The 20,027-nt window shown below is 34.9% G+C and overlaps 1 protein-coding gene across 8 annotated transcripts; it reads left to right on the forward strand.

The window, feature by feature from the left end:
• Positions 1 to 14: 14 nt before the first annotated feature.
• On the forward strand, positions 15 to 16,888 carry LOC127796697 (probable serine/threonine-protein kinase PBL9). 8 transcript variants are annotated; one of them, XM_052328994.1, is made up of 7 exons: positions 13,220 to 13,470; positions 13,610 to 13,750; positions 14,300 to 14,625; positions 14,870 to 15,005; positions 15,096 to 15,232; positions 15,336 to 15,459; positions 16,065 to 16,888. In XM_052328994.1, exons 1-7 carry the CDS (start codon positions 13,455 to 13,457, stop codon positions 16,505 to 16,507), a joined length of 1,323 nt encoding a protein of 440 aa, XP_052184954.1. In that variant the 5' UTR covers positions 13,220 to 13,454; the 3' UTR covers positions 16,508 to 16,888. The 8 variants fall into 8 exon arrangements, with proteins under 8 accessions (XP_052184956.1, XP_052184949.1, XP_052184950.1 ...); XM_052328989.1 differs by having other exon boundaries at positions 13,216 to 13,470; positions 14,870 to 15,232; XM_052328990.1 differs by having other exon boundaries at positions 13,216 to 13,470; positions 13,619 to 13,750; positions 14,870 to 15,232.
• Positions 16,889 to 20,027: the final 3,139 nt, after the last annotated feature.

Below are 20,027 nucleotides of genomic sequence, written 5' to 3' on the forward strand. Positions count from 1 at the left end.
GTTTAGGTGAACAATGAGATGGATGAAAATGAAGGCACTTATGATGGAAAGACAAGCATGTGATTTAAGGGTCAACTTTTAAAAGTCCACCAAGTTTAATGTTGTTGTTTCCAAACAAAAGTAAGTTTTCTCTTTATATTCATTTTACTTGATACTTTTTCAATTTGGGAGAGAGAGAGAGAGAGAGGACTTTAAATGAAAATGAATGGGATTGCATTTTGTTCCATTACTATTATCTGTCCCAAATAAAATATTTCATTCCACCCCTCCCTCAGAAGCAACACATGGGCATGGAGTGTGCCTCATACCTAGGAGTGAGCCTTTGGTCAATCATAAAGCAATTTTGTGACCAAACTAAAGCAATCAAATTTATATATAATAAACTTAAATTGAATTTGAAAGATTGAAGTGTCCCAAATTAGTTAAAGTAAATCCAATTTTATTCAAAAATAATAACCATTGTTAAGAAAATTCAATAGGAATTTAAAATATTTTAGTAGGTCTAATTATTGTCATAAACATCAATCTATATGCCTTTTACGATAATTTGGTAAATAGCCTAAAATTTAGAAGTATCTGTTTGCAATTAATCATAAATTTGATTATTTTGGTCTATTTAGTTAATTCCCTAATTATAATCTTCAAATCCGAGTCTAAAATTAATGTGTCGCTCCTACAGTCCGAGTCCTGCCCCGTGTACATTGATTGCTCGTTTCATACTAGGCTTAGAAAAATTATTATTATTATGATTATTATTGTTAGTTAATTTGAGAAATGGATAAACTCAAGAAAGTGTTTTGTGAAATAGCATTTGGTAATTTTTTTTTTTAAAGAAATAATAATAAGCCCCCAGAATTATATAAAATCTCGCCTTGCTAACCTTCTTAACCTAAATAATTCTTTTACTCTTTTCATAGTCAATACAATCAATGGGTTAATTTACAGCAGTGGCATGAATGGTCATAAATATAAGGTCTTGTGGTTGGAGTCATGATCATAGGGTTGTCGTTAGTCCAGGCGTGGCGGAGAATTTATTAATAGGTTTGCCTTTAATCCAACAGAGAAACAGAGTTAACCCTAACTGATTCATTTTATGGCTGAGCTGCTTTTTTTTTTTTTGGTTTGAAAATTCAAAAATTTATTTTCATATAAATAAATTGATAATAAAAAATTATTAATCAGACGACTTTGGAATGAAGTTGTATGGTATTTGCAGAGACCAGAATTTGCGTCCTCTGCATTTAATCATTCAGCATAATAATAATCTCTTGACCATGTCAACTCAACCTTTAGCTCAAAACTCACTCTTAAGTCGAAGCTGAGAGTTGAAGGGATGGTATTTGGCTGTCTTAATCTTCAAGTCAATTGATGCAATCCAGCTGATGTAATAGTTTTGAACTTGTATTCTTGTTGCCACTTTAAACTAGAGACGGTTTGGACATGTTCTGCGTAGACCTCTTCGTCCAGGCAGGGCCCACTGGGCACTGGGCACTGGGCCAAGGGTCAACTCCAATGTCCTTAAAGCAAGTCCTTGACACGAAACTCCCAAGCTCTTTCTGCCCATAACGCGTCTTCTTTTAGGAAAAAAATGCCGCAACCACCTACGGCAGCTCTTCTCTCCGTATCTTGTTCAAGTAGAGTACAGTATTCAAGCCTCCAGGGGGCAGAGCCCAGCACACCGCGGGCTTGCACGAAAAGTCATATTGCGCTCATGTAAAGCGACAAGACCGTGTTGGATCTTTAGCTTTGGGGACTCCCTCTATCATTTTCTTAGGGCTGGGTGATATGGGATGTTTGCGAGGGGACGTCATCCCAAGAGTACAGTATTCAATAATTACTTGAATGGTTTGTTTGTTATCTAATATGTGAATTTAAAGGCAAAAAGGTTGATAATGTAGTTTTAGATGTCTTTTTTCAATAGAAGCTTTTTTTCTTTTCTTTTTTTAAATATTCTTAATGACTAACACTCTTTATTGCAATACGGAGAGAAAAAAATAATGCCTCGAATATATTTGTAAATGGTGAGAACATCAACTTAAATACAAGGAAATGCAGACACCTTAGGGTGAGAAACAAACTGACTAAATTTGTGAACCGAAAAAGTGATATGTGGCTGAGAAATAGTAAGATAAAGCAATCGGCTAATGAGCCTTCTATAGAGAGAAGGGTTTTTAAGTAATTCACCCTCATGAGAACTGGGCTTAAGGTTAGGAACCACAGGTAAAAAAGTAGACTTGCTAGCTAGAAAATCAGTGTCCTCCAAGAGTTGAAAAGTGTAATGCCTTTGAGAAAAGAAAATCTATTTGACTGATAAGGTAATTTCTAACCCAAGAAAGTATCTCAAACGAGCAAGGTCCTTGAGTTTAAATTGATTGTGAAGGAAAATCTTGAGGGAGTTTATAGTGATAAGATTAGAACCAATGATGATTATATCATCCACATAGATAAGAAGAGCTATAAAAGATGATTCATTACTCTTGGTAAACAAAGAATAATATAATTTGGATTGTTGAAAACCAAATTGAATAAAAGCCTATGAAAATTTTGAAAATCATTGTTGTGAGGCCTGTTTGAGACTATATATAGACTTATGCAATCTACACACTAACTTCTCCCCCAGTAGGAACATGAGGCTTATATCCTAGAGATAAATCTATATAAACTTCTTAAAAAATATCTCCATTTAAAAAAAAATTATTAACATCTAATTGAACAAGAGCCCATCTTTGCATGGCAGCAACAACAAGTAATATAATGATAGTAACTAACTTGGCAACCGAATAAAATGTTTCAATAAAATTCAACCCCTTCTGTTGGATGCACCCTTTAGCCACTTCATGAGATTTTTGCTCCTCAATAGAACCATTAGACTTATACTTGATTTTGTAAATCTACTTGCATCTAATCACATGTTTATTGGGAGGTAAAATCAAGGGTGGAGTCAGGATTTTGATTTAGTGGGGGCGAATTTAAATATAAAAAATATAATTTTAAAAATAAGATAATAATGATAATATTAAAATGAAAAAAAAATTATAATTGTTACTTACGGCTTTTCATACTAAAATTTGTAATTGTTTAAGAAAATTACCTTAATTATTTGAATCTTTAAATTTATCATGACCATGAAAAACTAGTTCTTGCCGTAGAAGAAATCGAACATAATCAATTGATGCATTCAGGTGAATTCGATAATTACACAATGTTTGTTCTAACGGTCTGAAAAAAATTGTCTCAATATTTTGCTATTGACTCGTTAAGGTTTCACAATTATTTCAAGCTTAATTGTGTGTATTATTAACATCTCCAACATGAATTTAAAGTCTATCTTTTAAAAAAAAAAAAATTATTGAATCACTCTTTCACAAAAAAATCATCATCTTCTTGTTCTACATTATTTGTTTTAAAAAGATAACAGTATAAGAAAAATATGACATCTTTGCTTATACTATATTGCAACCAATTACCAAATTCATTGAATTAAGCTGGAATAAATTGTCTTGATTTCAAGACTGACACAAATCTCTTTACAAGTAGACTTTTCTAATTTGATCTCGAAAATTAACATTGTAATCCATTATTGTAGCTTTTAACCTGAGATCTATAGAAAGTTGTGCAATATCAATTTGCTCAATATTTGCTTTATTAATTTGTTCATTTTCTTCAATATAAATTTCTTCCATACTTGCTTTATTTGCTTCACAATTTTCTTCAATACTTAGTTTTATTTGCATCTTCATTGTAAAAAAAATAAAATTATAAGCAAATTGTAAAAAAATGCTATAATGGTTACTACTAAGTCATTATATATTTGTTTTCTTCAATACTTACTTTTTTATTTCTATTAGTAAAATATAATATAATATTTTTTATTTCTAATAGTATATTATTGTAAAAAAAAAAAAAAATTGGCCTAGTGGGGCAGTTGCCCTTACTATTGGGCCTCACGTGGCTCTATCCCTGGGTAAAATAGTAATTGTCCAGGTTTTGTTGAGATGCATAGCAACCAATTCAGCATCCATAGTGTTGGTTTCTTAGGGAATGGACACTCAAGAGGATGCGAATTGAGTGATTAAAATTTTTCTTAATTTTAATAAATATTCTTAATTAATAATTTTATTAGAGAATATATATTTGATAAATATAATAAATTATGTTTGAGATTAATGATAAATGTAAGCCACAAGATATAACAAAAATAAATAAAATGAGGCACAAAATAATTTATAGTGGTTCGGTGTCCCTACACGGTAGTCCACTCTCTCGAGATATAACCACCCTTGAAGTTCCATTAAATCCATTTCACCCAGGTTTCCACACTATCTCACATTGAAAACTAGATACACACCCCAGATTACAACGGGTTCTAGGTAATTACTATACTAAGGTTTTCACCCTAATTTATCTTGAAAATTAAATTCACTTAGATTTTAATGGTTCTAGAAAACCTATGCAATCCACAACAATAGTTCAAAAGTTTACAAATTATTATCCACACTTGGACACAAATAAATAATTAATTAAGAACAAATTATGCAAGACAAATGAAATATAAATAATTAAATAAATTTATAACCTCAAATAGAAAAATTTGAATTTGTCGTAAAAGACTTGAAAAACTTTTCTCCTCTTGCCTTGTGGCTCTTTGGTGGATGTGTAATAATATTTTGAGAGCCTCAGATTGCTTGATTGCTTTCCTTGAGAGTGTTTGAGAGCTTTCGGGTACTTTGCATATGTAATGGAAGCACTTAGGGTCTGTTCTCTTTATTGTTTTCGGGTCGCTTTTTGTTTTCGATTTTTCAAAACACCCAAAACGCGTTTACTTACCCATTTTCAAAATTGTATTTTTCAAAACACAAAAAAATTTACACACAAAACTCAAAACAACAAAATCCTGTTTTGGCCATTTTCAGCCAAAACCAGCGAGTGATTCCAAAACACAGAAAACACCTCTCGGTCCTCTTCTCTTCCAGCTCTCAATCGCCACTACCATCCACGCTTGCCACCGCCATCGCCACGCCCAGATCCGTTGTCCACGTCCGCCACCGCCATCGCCATGCCCAGATCCGTCGTTCACGCTTGCCACCGCCACCGCCTTCTGCCATTTCTTCATTTCGCCACCACCTCTGCCATTTCTTCCTTCCGCCACCGCCTCTGCCATTTCTTCCCTCCTTCACTGCCTCACCCAGATCCGTCGTCCATGCCCGCCACCGCCACCACCACCGCCACACCCAGATTCGTCGTCCACGCCCTCCACCGCCACCCCCACCGCCCTTTGCCATTTCTTCCTTCCGCCACCGCCTCTGCCATTTCTTCCTTCATTCACCGCCTCACACGCCCTCTGCCATTTCTTCCTTCCTTGACTTTTATTATTTATAATTTTTTTTAATATTTATGTTGTGATAATCTAAATCTGTAGATAATTTCAATTTGTAGATAAAAAAAACTTATTATGAAATTAATAGTTGAGTCAAACTTAAAATGATTTTAGAAAGTATTTTGTAATTTTAATACATTACATGTGATTAAATTATTAGTTATCTCTAATATTATATTTTAATTTTTTTAAATTTAATTTATAATTTATTAATAAATATTTATAATTTATTTTGAATCAAATTTTTTAAATAAAATATCATAAAATAACATTTTACAAAATTTTAAAGTAAACGCGTTTTTCAATTTTCTATTTTGAGAAACAATTTTTCAGAATGACAAAAAGAACGCATTTTTAAAAATTTCAAAACAGACACTCAAAACACAAAATTGAAAATGAAATCAAAACTCAAAACTGAAAATTGAAACACAAAGAGAACACCATCTTAGATATCTCAAAAATGAGTTTGGGGATGGGGTATTTATAGAAATTCTAAAAAATACTGTTCAAAATGGTCGATTTTACTATTCACAACAGTCGAATTACTCTTCACAACGGTCAGAATACTATAATGCATTGTAGCAATGGTAAAAAAATTAATTTTTGGTCCAAATTTTGAAAAAAAAAATATTTGTATGAATTTTTACTTACTTGAAAAATAATTTTAATGAAAAATACTAGTTTTGATAATACATATATTATATCAAAATATTTTATAAATTAATAAAAAATAATTATATACAAAATATTATTTTTTTTGTTAATCATAAAACTTAATTGAAAATTAAATAAAACAAGTTAGCTCAACAGATAGCATCCCTCCAGTGAGTATACTGAACTCCTTGGTGATAAAATTAAAGTTCAAAAGTTGGATGAGACATTAAGGAAAAAAGAACGATGTTGAGGTGAAAGGCTAGGATCAGAAATATAATGGTGCAAAGGATATGAGAACAGAGTGGATGGAATGGGTTTATGGGCTAACAAGTTGCAATGGTATTCTTGCAGATAGGTATGTGGTCTAATAATCCTAGAGGACTTGTGAACAAGAATGGGAGCAGGCTCATTAGAGCAAGGAACAACATCTGCCGGGGCTTGAGAAGGAGAAGGTAAGGGAGCAGAAGAAGAAGGCAAGTCAGTCAAGGGTGCTAGAAGAACCAAATCAAGGAATGATCAACTACTTCAGCAGAGGTAATGATGGAATGAAAAGGGAAAATGTGCTCATGAAATTGCACATCTTGAGAGATAAAAATGGATTTGGTGTTGAGATCATATAATTTGTAGCCTTTGACATTAGGAGAATAGCCAATGATGATGCAAGCAGTAACTTTAGGATGAAATTTGGTTCTATGGGAAGGAAATGTAGAAGCAAAACAAAGGCTACCAAAAGTTCTAAAAGATTTATAGTCTAAAGGAGATTGATACAGCAATTGGTAGGGTGTGTTGGAATGGATAATAGGGCAGGGGTTCTATTGATTAGGAAAGCAGCAATAAGGATACAGTTCCCACAAAACTTAATTAATAGGGATCATGGACTGAAAATACAATGCCCTGGCTATATTTAGAAAGTGTTGATGCTTCCTTTTAACAACTGAATTTTGTTTAGGTTTTTTAACACAAGAAAACTGATGTATAACTCCCTTAGAGGCAAAATATTCAATAAATTGTAATTTCTTAATCACCTTGCTGAATTGTGTCTCAATCAAAGAGAAAAACTTGGGAATAATAGTTCTAGCCTCAAACAAACTTATGCCTTATAAGAAAAACCCAAATGAATTCTAGCCTCAAACTTATGCCTTATAAGAAAATCCCAAATGAATCTAGTGCAGTTATCAACCAATGTAAGGAAGTATCTATGACCAGCATAGGTTGGAACATGATGAACCCCCCAAGTACCACAATCAACAAGATCAAAGGCATACTTTGATAGATGATTATGTGAAACAAACAACAACTTTCTTTGTTTAGCCAAAGGACATACCAAACAAAATTCATTGTCATCATTTCTGTAATGTAATTGAGTCTTTATTGAGTCCATCTTTTTAAAAGAAAGATGACCTAGCTACTATGCCATGTAGCTTTACTAACAACATTAGCTACTATGGCAAGACGAGTACTTCCTTTATCTATCCTTGTACTATAAAAAACTCCAGTGACAACATCAAACACATATAGCTCTTCAATCAAATCACCCTTGCCAATCATCTTCAAGGTGTACGTGTATCTTGAATAATACAGGCATAAGAGGAGAAATTGAGACTCATGGCATTTTCCCCAACTAATGTGCTCATAGAAATTAGGTTAAACTTGAATTGTGGTACATATAAAACATAGTCTAAAACTATGTGTAGAGTAAGTTTAACACTACCAACAGATTGAACTAAAATCCAAGTATAATCAAGAAGAATAATATAGGTATTTTGAATAGGCCTCATCTCAACAAAAAAGAAATGATTAAAGCAGACATGACTTGTGGCTCCTGAGTCCAATATCCAATATCTAGGACAACTAAGCAAATGACTGAGAGAAATAGAGAGGTAGATACTTGACGCCTAATCAAAAAAGGCATCATGAGATTCTACACTGTTCTTAACACTTGTAAGATGAGAGCTCAATACATTCAACAGATGTTGATATTGCAGTGGGTTTAGTGACTACATAAAACCTTCTACCCGCTAGTTTTGAGGAAGACAAACACTTGAACTAGACACTTGACTCACAACAACAGACTTTATGCGATTAGAATTAATCTGAGCTTGACTAGGGTTATTGTTCCACTGTTTAGGTTTATAACTTAGGGGATAACCATGGAGCTTATAACACTTGTCTATAGTATGTCCATTGTACCCACATTGAGTACATATAAACCTTTTTTTCTTTTGAAATCTACCATGATTAAGCCCATTTGTATCATGCTTAACAGAGAAAATAATCGGATCAAAAATTGAATTATGAATATTCCTCTGATTCTCTTCCTGAATAACTAGGGAAAAAAATTTATTAATTGGTGGTATTGGATCCATTAGCAACAATTGGCCCCTAACTTGTGCATAGCAGTCATTTAATCCCATCAAAAAGGATATTATGTACTCAGTGTGATAATGACCAGCTAGTGCTTTTGTACCACCACAAGAACACTTACCACATGAACATGTAGGCCTATAGTTGCTAAGTTCTCTCAAATGATCTTTAAGTTTGGTGAAATATGCACTCACAAACAACTGTCCTTATGTTAAATTTATCAATTCTTTCCTAAGTTGAAAAATTCAAGGGCCATTATTTTGTTGATATCTCTTCTTAAGGTCAATCCATATATCATGAGCAAAATCAAAAAATATCACTTATGAAAATCTCTTTAGAAACAAAATTTAATATCCAAGATATCACAATATTATTGTTTCTGATCTAGGCATTGAGAAAATGATCATCACCTAATGGCCAAGAAATCAAACTATTAACAAACCCTAACTTATTCTTTATTGAGAGGGCAATCAACATTGCGCGGCTCCACGAGGCATAATTGTCTTGTGTCGGCGATTGATTAATAAGCAGCAACCCAAGGTTATCAAAATGATGTAGAAAATAAGGGCTTGAGCAGTCATTAATGGCAGAATTGCTCATTGACGAGAAAGATAGATATGGTGTTATTGTTGCCATAGAACAACTATGGATGATTGATTGAAGCAGAAGGAAAGAAATTGATCGCAGTCTTTGAACGAAGAAGAGGGCAAGAAAACGAAATTGTCGGTCACCAAAAAAGGTCGGAACACGACAATGAGAATCGAAAAGAATAAGACGAGCCCTAACGCTCTAATACCATATTGTAATAGGGAGAAAAAAAAAATAATGCTCCGAATATATTTGTAAATGCTGGGAACAACGGCTAAAATACAAGGAATGCAAACACCCTACTTTCTAACTAAATTGTCCTTAATTACATAAATGCCCCTACTAATTAATCTACAAGGTAAAATAACACTAAGAACAAGTAAAAATAACAATAAAATCTATTACTCTATGAGTTAAAAATAGTACTTATGCTATGTCCTCGATCACTGAGCTATTTATTTATTTTATTTTTTTCATATATGACAGTATAGATAAAAAAATGCCTCTAAAAATTGAAAAATGATTGATTTAGAAATGATATAATGTCCCACATCTCACTTTTCCTCCCTGAATTTCTCTCAATTTGTCATCCATTTTAGAGAAAAATGTTCTGGTCAACCTGTGCCGTGCCCAAATGAAAGGCATAACTAGGCCAGTCAGCTTTAACTTAAAAACAGGGAGAGGAAGAGAGAGAGTTTTTAAGTCATTGTGGAGCAAAACAAGTCTGTGTAAGCTGTCTCGTATCTGTTTGAATCAGAAGAAGACAATGGGCCATGCTTTAGGGTCAAAGATTCTCTTGACTTGCACTAATAATTGAAGTTATTAAAGTGACGAGTCGCGAAGTTAACATTTCATAATTCAATTAGATACATACATTAAATTAAAGTAAACAAACAGTTGTGCCCGGCTTTGTTTGTTTGGTTGACGTGGTTTAGCCTCCCCAATTTGCAGCCTCAGTTGTCAAAACAAATTGATTTCTGGAACAGTTTAAAATGCTTGCCAGTAGTCGTTGTGGGTCTCTCCCCAATTGGATTTTTTCTTTTTTCTTTTTTTTTATAACAAATAATGAGAATTTGGGGCGCTTGACCTGGTTCGGTGCCCCCCCAAGTTGTGGCCTCAATTGCCAAACCAATCTGATTTCTAAAATATCTTAAAATGCTTGGCAGCAGTCATTCTGGGTCTCACACTAGTGAGAATTTTAATAGCAAATAAGAATTTTCTGTATAGCTTTCCAACTCGACCGGCTCATTGAACTCTTTTATTTCTTTATGTAAAAGCAAAGTCAAATGTCCCTCTAATATAAAAATCAAAATTAATTAAGCCTATTAGGCATGCATGCAACTTTTAAAGCATCCCCACCTCTCAAATATGTCTAATTAAAAATGAGATCACTTGTCATATGTCACTGCACCCATATACAAAGTCAGTCCCTTATTTATCTGTCATTTAAGAGAGATAGACGAAACAAGAAAACTAAATAAAAATCACATAAAAATGAATTTATCCAAATTTTTATCTTTAGAGAATTGTTAATTAAAAAAAAATCCATGATATGTTTGTATTTTTTCCTGGGTAATATAAAATAATGAGAAAAGAGGATGATGTGCGTAGTTTGTAAAAAAAAAAAAGCAAGGACTTTTGGACAGGCTTGTGGGTTTGTTGTGCCTCCACAACCACAAGGAGTGGCGGATCTAGAAAGGGATGACACAGGTTTCAGCGCGTGACAATCCCAATCCAAACATATATATATATAAGCCCCCCGTTAGATTCAGCCCCCTTGGATCCATCCCTGACCACAAGAAGCCAAGCCAACATGTCTGTAGCTTAATTTTGGAATTGATGGGCCCTGCACTAAAGGTGACTCTAACGAGGAAGTCAAATTGCTTTCTCAAACCAAAATCTAACGAGTTAAACGCAAAAATTGACCTCTAACGCTACTTGCTATCATCAAATTGAGCCGTCAAAATTTTAACAAAATTCAATTTTCTCACCGAATCTAGCGAGCATTCTCAACCAAGCCATTATCATCATCTCTTCTCGTGACCATCTCAACGTCGGGAGAGATTTGACCAGACACAATAAAAGATAAATTTGACTAGATATGAAATTGTAAACATGACAACAAATTCAAAAAAGATAAGTTACAGATAGTGAAAATGGGTGGCAACAACGATGACAACAACGTCTTCGACGAGGGCTAGATCAAGCAAGGTAAGTGTGATTTTGGAAAATTTTATTTATTTATTTTTGTAATGGATGAGTAATATTATATATTTACTTATTGATTTATGTATTTGATTATTGATTTTGTTTATGCGTGTATTTAATTATTTTGTGTATTTAGTAATTGATTTGTGTATTTGATTATTAATTTTGTATATGTGTGAAGATTATAGATAAGATAAAATAAATAGAATTAAAATTTATAAATAAATAACTGAAATAAGGAGTGAAATAAAGAAAAAAATATAGAGTGTGAATGGAGCAATCATAGTTTTAGAGACAAAATCAAAATAGGTAGTAAATTGTTTATAGAGTAATGTTATTCATTTTTAGTAAAGATGAATATAGTAGTGATATGACAACCCATATAAAAGTGTTTGACTGATAAAAATAAATGAGATTTGATAGATTTTATTTTTTATATTTTTTAAATAAATATATAATATTAATTAAACATTTTCACATAAATGGTCACACGATACTATTATTTATCTCTATTTAAAATAAATAATATTATTCTTGTTTATAATAATATAATAGTAACAGTATAGGAAGCTACGTTTGAATCATCATCAGCATAAACATGAAACGCTTGTCACCCTCCACTCCACTCAACTAAGCTAAAGCTAATATAATAATCATTCAACTAAATTTTCTAACCTTTATTTTCATTTATTTATTTATTTTTGTATCTCGAAGTATGTTCTGCGTAAAATTATTATTATTACTAATTTTTTTTAATACCCACGGACTCAGTCGTCTGGTCTCCCACTCCGACGTGAACTGAAACGGACGGCTAAGCTGAGAGCGGCTCAGTGTCGGTTTGTTACACGTGGCGACCATGCAAGGCGCCAGATCACTGGGCATCATGTGGGGCCCGCATCTAAGATTCCCGGGCGGGGGGGGGGGGGGGGGGGTCATATTCAACGACTGGGGGGTAGTTGGACAAGAACAGCTCAGGCTCACTTCTTTTGAAACAAACAAACGCGGCTTAGCCTCGTACGAGAATGATTTTGTGGTGGAGAAAATCAAAATCCATAATTATATTCATGGCGGCCTGGCCAATTGGATTGGATTGGAAGACTATTTATTTATCAATGAATATTCTTTGTTAGATTTCTGACAATTTAAAAATACGTACATATTTGGATGTAGAGCTAACTAGCAAGCTAGAATAGGTGACTCACAGGCGTCCTACCTACTTTTATAAATTTTATTATCAAATATATCTACAGATTATAGAAGAAGAAAATGCTAAGAATGAGAATAAAGAAAAGAGTAATTTGATATGCTATTTTTATATCAATTTCGGAACCCTTTCTTCATTTTATTCTTTTACTAATAAATTACTACTACTACTACATTGTGGTGCTTGCTGCAGTGCAGAAGCAGCAAAGCAAACAATCAATCTTGGGAGGGTGTGGTGGTTTCATTATTCATGTGATGTTGGGAAAATAGAATTTTAGAGGAAATCTGATTTTGCCATTGCCATTGCCAGCCCAAGTGATGTTGCTTCCTACGCTTTGATTAAATTGCAAACAGTAACTGACATGGTTACAGTGCCCCATAATCATAAATCATTTATAAATAATTAAATTTTGATTATGGAATTATGTTATTTTATATTAAGAAATAAAAATAATATAATATAAAGTCCTGCCGGTGATGTCCTGACATGGATGGACCATTGGGAATATATTTGAATTAGATAAATAGAATCTAGAGGGGAATGAAAATAAGGGTGTGTTTGATTGAAATTATTTTTTATGAAAATGGTCACAAAAATTTTTCATGTGCATATTTGATTGCTTAATATTTTTTATAAAAAATATTTATAGGACAACACATTAAAGTATATTTTATAAAAAATTATAATTAAGGAGAGGTGAGAATTATTTTTTATAAAATTAAAAAATATTTTTCTTTTCTATTTTTTTTCAATCAAACACACCATAGTATGTGTATATACCGGTTGAAGACAACTTGACAGCAGCGTCCAAACTGGGGATATAGCCTTACCCTTATCCCTTCCTTTCCCTGGGCAGCCCTGACTTCTTCCGCACTAGAAATTCTATTCTATTCTATTCTATTCTCTTCTCTTCTCTGCAGAGAGACCCAAACTCGGTTGCTGGGACCAACACCAACCATTAAAGGCCCTTTTTACAAATGCAATCTCTAGTGACGAGCAAGGGCAACCAAAGCTCCCTTTAATCTCTCTCTCTCTCTCTCTGCTTCCTTCTGCAAGCCCATGAGAATAAGAAGAGGTGGGTTTTGTTTGCACCAAACTTTCTTCAGGAGCAAAAGTTGGGTTTTTTAAATCATATTTTTTGGTTGAATTCTTCCTTCTTTTGTTGACAGCGAGATCTGCTTTTGGTGGGTTTTCTTTTCTTTTCTTTTTCTAAGTTTCTATAGAACTGAAAGCTCTAATTTTTGGGGAGGGTCTGGCGACAGCTGGGAGGGAAAGGGGTTGTTCCATTTCTTGGCTGGCATCAATGGGGATTTGCTTGAGTGCCAAGATCAAAGCCGAGAGCCCCTGCAACACAGGTGAAATGTTCAGAAACTTAACTATGCGAGGGCTTTTGTTTCTTCATTGCTTATTTATGTATTTCTTTATCTATTCTGATATTGCATTTGCAGGTCGGATTTCATGAGTCTTTCAGTTTTTTTTTTTTTTTCCTTGTTTTGATCCTTCGCTTCTTCTAAATTTGAATTTTTGAGTTTGGTTTTGGTTATATAGTTATAGTTAGATTAAATTCCTATTCTGATAGTAGGATCGGTTTCAATGTTTCAAGGTGATATATACAGTCTGGCTCTTTTGTTCTTAATTGTCGTAGCTACCATTGTTGTGAATCTTATGATAAGTAACATTTTCAGCAGATATACTCTTACAAATTTGCTGAGTTTAAGCGTAATCCATGATTGTCCAGAAAGGAAGCTACCTGAATTTGTAAATTCAATTTACTTTCTTGAGGATAGTTCTTTCTGGATCATGAACTTTGTCTTTTCTTGCCATATAAAAAATTGTTCGTCGCTTCTCAGCGTTACAATTGGGGCTAATTAACATCTGTGAATATATTACATTGGCTTAAACAGGGGTGAGCTCGAGACATGTTAGCGCAGATGGGGCTGATCGTAGCGGTTCAGTCGGTAAACTGTCATCAGCTTCTGTGCCGCCAACTCCTCGAAGCAAGGGCGAAATCTTGCAGTCTTCTAATTTGAAGAACTTCAGTTATGCAGATCTGAGGATGGCCACAAGGAACTTCCGTCCAGACAGTGTTCTAGGAGAGGGCGGTTTTGGTCCAGTTTTCAAGGGTTGGATCGATGAAAACTCCTTTGCGGCTGCAAAGCCAGGGACTGGCACGATCATTGCTGTGAAAAAGCTTAACCAAGACGGTTTCCAGGGTCACAAGGAATGGTTGGTGAGTGGCTCATTTGCCATGATCTTCTCTCTTCTTATTAGAATGAAATGAAATCCATTACTGTAGGAATTTGGCCCAACGAGGGTTTGCGTTTTTTGGGACAAGTAACAACTTTTGTGCAAAATCATGCGTATAACCTGTTTAATAGGATGCTTGAGTTGCCAACGTCAAAAAGTTGCCAGAACAGATTTTGGTCCTTCACCTGTATGTTTGATCTACTTCTTGTTTATTACTGATTCTACAGGCAGAAGTGAATTACCTGGGACAGCTTTATCATCCTCATCTTGTGAAGCTTATTGGTTATTGCTTGGAGGATGAACATAAGCTTTTGGTGTATGAGTTTATGCCCAGGGGCAGCTTGGAAAATCATCTCTTCAGGAGTGAGTTCTTTCCACCCATCTTTGGAGTTATAATCCAGACTTTGACTCATAGAAAATGTGATGACAAGACCCCAAATTGTTTGTTAGCAGGAGGTTCTTACTTCCAGCCTCTTTCTTGGAACCTTCGCATAAAGGTTGCACTTGGTGCTGCAAAGGGTCTTGCTTTTCTTCACAGCGCGAAAGTCATATATCGGGACTTCAAACCTTCTAATATATTGCTTGATTCGGTATGCGACTGCAGCAACATTTTTCTGCCAGACTAAAATCCTATTACTGAAAAGCTAATATGATCAATTCCTGATAGCCTTTAATTTAATCAATTACTGTCAGGACTACAATGCAAAGCTTTCTGATTTTGGGTTAGCCAAGGATGGGCCGACAGGTGACCAGAGTCATGTATCGACCAGGGTTATGGGGACCTATGGATATGCCGCTCCAGAATATCTTGCAACTGGTATGATTTGGTGGATGCTTAGTTCCTTTTTCTTTCTGATTGTTATTTCTTATGACATAGTCACCCTTAAAAGATTTTTTAATTTTTCTAATTCCGGAGGGACACACATGGAACATTTATTTTATCCAACTGTGCTGCCATTCCTCCTCCTCTCAGAGCACCTTCTTAGAGTTTCTAAGCTAGCCACTAATCTAATTCAACCCATTTCCTTATCTAAGATTGGTTCCCTTCCAGTAGAAGGAGATTGAGAGCAGTATCCAGCTTCTCTTTAGATTGTCATTCATTTAGTGTGGTTTCCTCACAGTATGAATGATTGTCTTGTGAGCTCCAGCATTTCGTGATTTTGGTCTGACTGCAAACGCAGCCTAATGTATTTCAAGAGATAGTCAGGATAGTTGACCAGTTTAATCTTTTGGGGGCTTCTTCCTTGGGGACTGAACTTGATAGGTGGTGTACCTTTGAAAAAAAAGCCCAAAGGAATACCACTTCTCGCTGTCCTTCAAAGAGATTGTTCATATTTCAAACCTTCTCTTATTCTTGTTCTGTACTGTATGGGCATGGATATATCTCTGGTTGCTGCTCATTCTACTTTTCACCTTTCTTAGGTCATTTGACCGCCAGGAGCGATGTCTTCAGTTTTGGGGTTGTTCTCCTTGAAATGATATGTGGACGAAGATCAGTGGACAAGAATAGGCCGTCTGGGGAACACAACCTAGTGGAATGGGCCAAACCATACCTGGCCAACAAACGTAAAATCTTCCGCATCATAGACAATCGCCTTGAAGGCCAGTATTCGTTGGATGCAGCCCATAAGACAGCCAATGTTGCACTGCGATGCCTCTCCACAGAACCCAAGTTTAGGCCAACCATGGATGAGGTCGTAAAAGAGTTACGGCAGCTTCACGATTCTATTGGTGCAGGAAATACTTGCAGCACTGATCCAAGCAGTCGGCCCAGGCCTCGGAGGCGAAGTGCAGACTGCGCGATCAATGGAAAAGCAACGGTTGCTTATCCCAGGCCTTCTGCTTCCCCACTCTTTACAAAATGAATCAAGAAAAGCCGCTTTCATTTCATCCAGAGATAGCGTATGAGGACTCGGCATTTTCCTATATCTGTTCAATAACTGTACAGTTGTTTTGGCTGACACAATCAAAAATCAAACCCTCTGTCGTGTCAACTCGGTATCTAAAGGAGGCTTGTAACAAACAGAGGAATCACCCGGTTGTCTTGTTGGACTATCATCAAAGTGTTTTGTTGTATGTAACATTAAGTAGGAATTCAAATGATTTTGTATCAATTAACCTTAGCTCCCTAGACTGAGTTCTGCTTTTCCGTTACTTGTATTTTCTTGTTTGTAACATGATATATATATCATGGCTCTTTTTCCAGAGGAAAGGAGTCAAGCAATGAGATCATTTGTTCATATTTATATACTCCAGTGCAAGTTCAATATTAATTATGTTAGCATAATACAGGCTTCAGGTATAGTTTAGATTTTCTTTTCTTTTTCTTTGCTCAGATCCAAGTATGAGGTAGGATGCATTTGGAGAGAAGCAACCATGTCTTGGAAACCACTGGAGGAACAATGGATTAAGATAGAGAAACGACATTGGGGAAGAGAAAAAGCTTTAGTGGAGGTGTGTGAAATGGCGCAGCAGCACACCTTTGATGACTTTTGGCGACCCATGTTGGCCCCATCAGGTGGGATTTGGCTAAAACCCACCTTCCCTTGGTGATATGTCTTCTGTCAATTTGGCTAAAAAATGTTGTCATGCCGAGCCAGCCAAACTATTGGGTTTTGGTCAGATTTTTGAAGTACCAAAACCCCTTGAAAAAAATTTCTTTTTCTTTTTCCTTTTTCTGTAGAAAGATAAGTCTAAATTCAAATAAAAGAAGGTTAACCGTACTTAGATTAGTCGAGAATTAGCGTAAATGCTATGCTTTCCACTAGAAGGATTATTAGAGACTGCAAGAAGGTGGTCAAGGTATAGGTGAGTGTATTTTGTGAGGAATGGGGTAAAAGTTGGTGGAAGTTGCACCTTCTAACAACACACTTTTTAAGTCTTTTGAGTTTTGTAGTTCAAATTCAACCTAGCCTCCTCTTGTATCCAACTGACTTTATGGGGATATATCAGAAAACTGTGGTTCTCAACTACTACTACTAGTCTACTACTACTACTACTCATCATGGTCTTGCAGAAACCATTCTTCAAACTTTGATGCCCCATGGCCTAACAAGATCTAGCAAGGGGCTGAATTGATGAATTTTGGAACTAACACTTGTCCAATTTGAATAATCATGGAGTTAAAATTGAACAAATGCCTATCCACTTGAACAATAAACTGTGAACTCATATGTCTGCACTTCAATTCAATTTAATTTAAAAATTATGGGATTCATTGATTGAACAATGAATTGCGTGTGTAGTCTGTATATTATTGTATGTGCTCCTTGAGTCTATACAGTGGAAACTTGATAAAAAATATTCTAATTAAGAGCGAACGATACAAATGTTATGTACTTATATGTATTGTTTAGGCAAATAAATTCCAATTCAACAAAAGTAAATTTAATTATGTTTGGAGTAGGGAATTTTACCAAAAAATAAGAATAGAAAGAAAATAAATATGTATTTTTAATTTTTATATATACATATATATATTTTCCTTTCAAAAATCTTAATTCCGAAAATCCGGTAGGTAACTTACAAGCCACCCACATGGATCACCCTGGGCTTGCCCATTAGTAAAAGCCCAAAATGAGTTCTAGCCCATAGTCATGACTGCCTGGACTCAAGCCGATGACCCTAAAATCATTCCTCCTCAACCCAAAAACTCCCTATATATATTTATATATATAAAAGGAGTAAATGGTCAAAGACATAAATAAAAGAATATGTTTGATTGGAAACAAATGTAGCAACTGGCATGAGATAGCGAATGGACATGAGAGAATTGATTCGATCTACAAATAAGTGAATTTTTAAACTGGAAAATGTTTCTTATCATACATACATAGGTAGATGGCTGAGAGTTGAGAGGCCTAGAATTCAGTGTCACAGCACAGCAAATGGCAAATGCGGTCTGTCTATGCAGGTATGGGCAGCATGATTCTCATATCTCTTATGGGACAGGACCCTCAATTCTTGTACTATTTTCACCCACCCAATATCCAGAAACAAACGCTATATCCAAGAATTATTCTCCAAAATTAGTTCGGAAAAGTTAAAAAGAACACATTGATGTTTTTTTTGTGCTCTTTTTTACTTATAAATTCTGTGGTCCCTCCTAGTTCCACTAGGACTTTCTACCGTGGCCAACTACTTTTAACTATCAAAACAACCATTATCTCAAGAATATTTCTATGGGTGGTCACTTCTTTAATGATACTGCCCTTAACCTTACAAATTAATCAAGTCATTTGAATTGTGTAACAAGTCATTTTTTCTTTAATGATGCTCCCTTAAACCCTATATATATCTATATATAAATCTTCTCTAGGACTCTTGATCAGATTAGGTTATGGGCTGATTCACAATCCTGCGTGCATGTCTTCCGTTTGCTACCAGAATTTGTGTTACAAAGTAATGAAAACTGTGGAACACATCTACAATTTGGAAGCTTTTTATGTTTAGAAACTTTGGAGCAGAGCAGCCACTGCCAGCTCTAATAAAAATGTCCCACTTCTGTTCATCCAACCTGCTCCTCTCAAGCAGCGCGCTATTATTTGCTAATCAAAATAATTACTTGGCTTTGGCCATGTTTGTTTGCGCTGTCCCCACGCTCACTCTCAACATGAAAAGCATCCAAGGCTCCCCCCCCTCTTTGCCTTTTTAGCCTCTTTGGGTAGTACGTAGCATCCCAAGCAACCCCATGCTTTTAAACTTATTATTATACTCGTAAAATCTTCTCGGCCGGCCCAATAAAGGTGACGATGATATTTTTCATAAGTATGCATTTTTATTTTATTTTTTAATATATATATATTTATATATGAAGATTATACACAAAACTTCTGTTTTATTTATGTCTAGATGATTTTATAAAAATGCACATATTTCATGTGAAATAACATTTGGGACGATGTTATTAGGGCACCGCATTTCAGGGTATGCAGTGTAGTCCAGACAAAAAGGCTGCGATACAAAAAAGCAACGTCAACATGCATCTTTGATGGATCTTTGTTGGCGTGTGTTGAAAATATGCATAAAGTATCGTAGAACAGGCAAGTATTCTGCATTGGATACCCACATGACATGAGAGTGAGAGTGATAGTGAAAGTGAGAGTGAGAGTGACAACCTCCATTGATTTCACTCGTAAACCACACACACCACCCATACAAACAATTAAATTAACAGAATCCCTTTGCCCCCTTATCACTTCAAGAATTATGAATCTAGTCTAGTAGTGATAATAAAGATGGAGAAGTTGCAAGTTGTCTTTTTGGCAATTTAAAATTTCATTTATTTTTAAACAAAATCCATGATCTTATTTACCATATACTCTATATGATGAAGTATTATGGATACCCGTCAATTTACTAATAAATAGTGATAGTTAGTGGCAT

The sequence above is a fragment of the Diospyros lotus genome, chromosome 3 (assembly GCF_014633365.1).
Source record: "Diospyros lotus cultivar Yz01 chromosome 3, ASM1463336v1, whole genome shotgun sequence".
Classification (NCBI taxonomy): domain Eukaryota; kingdom Viridiplantae; phylum Streptophyta; class Magnoliopsida; order Ericales; family Ebenaceae; genus Diospyros; species Diospyros lotus.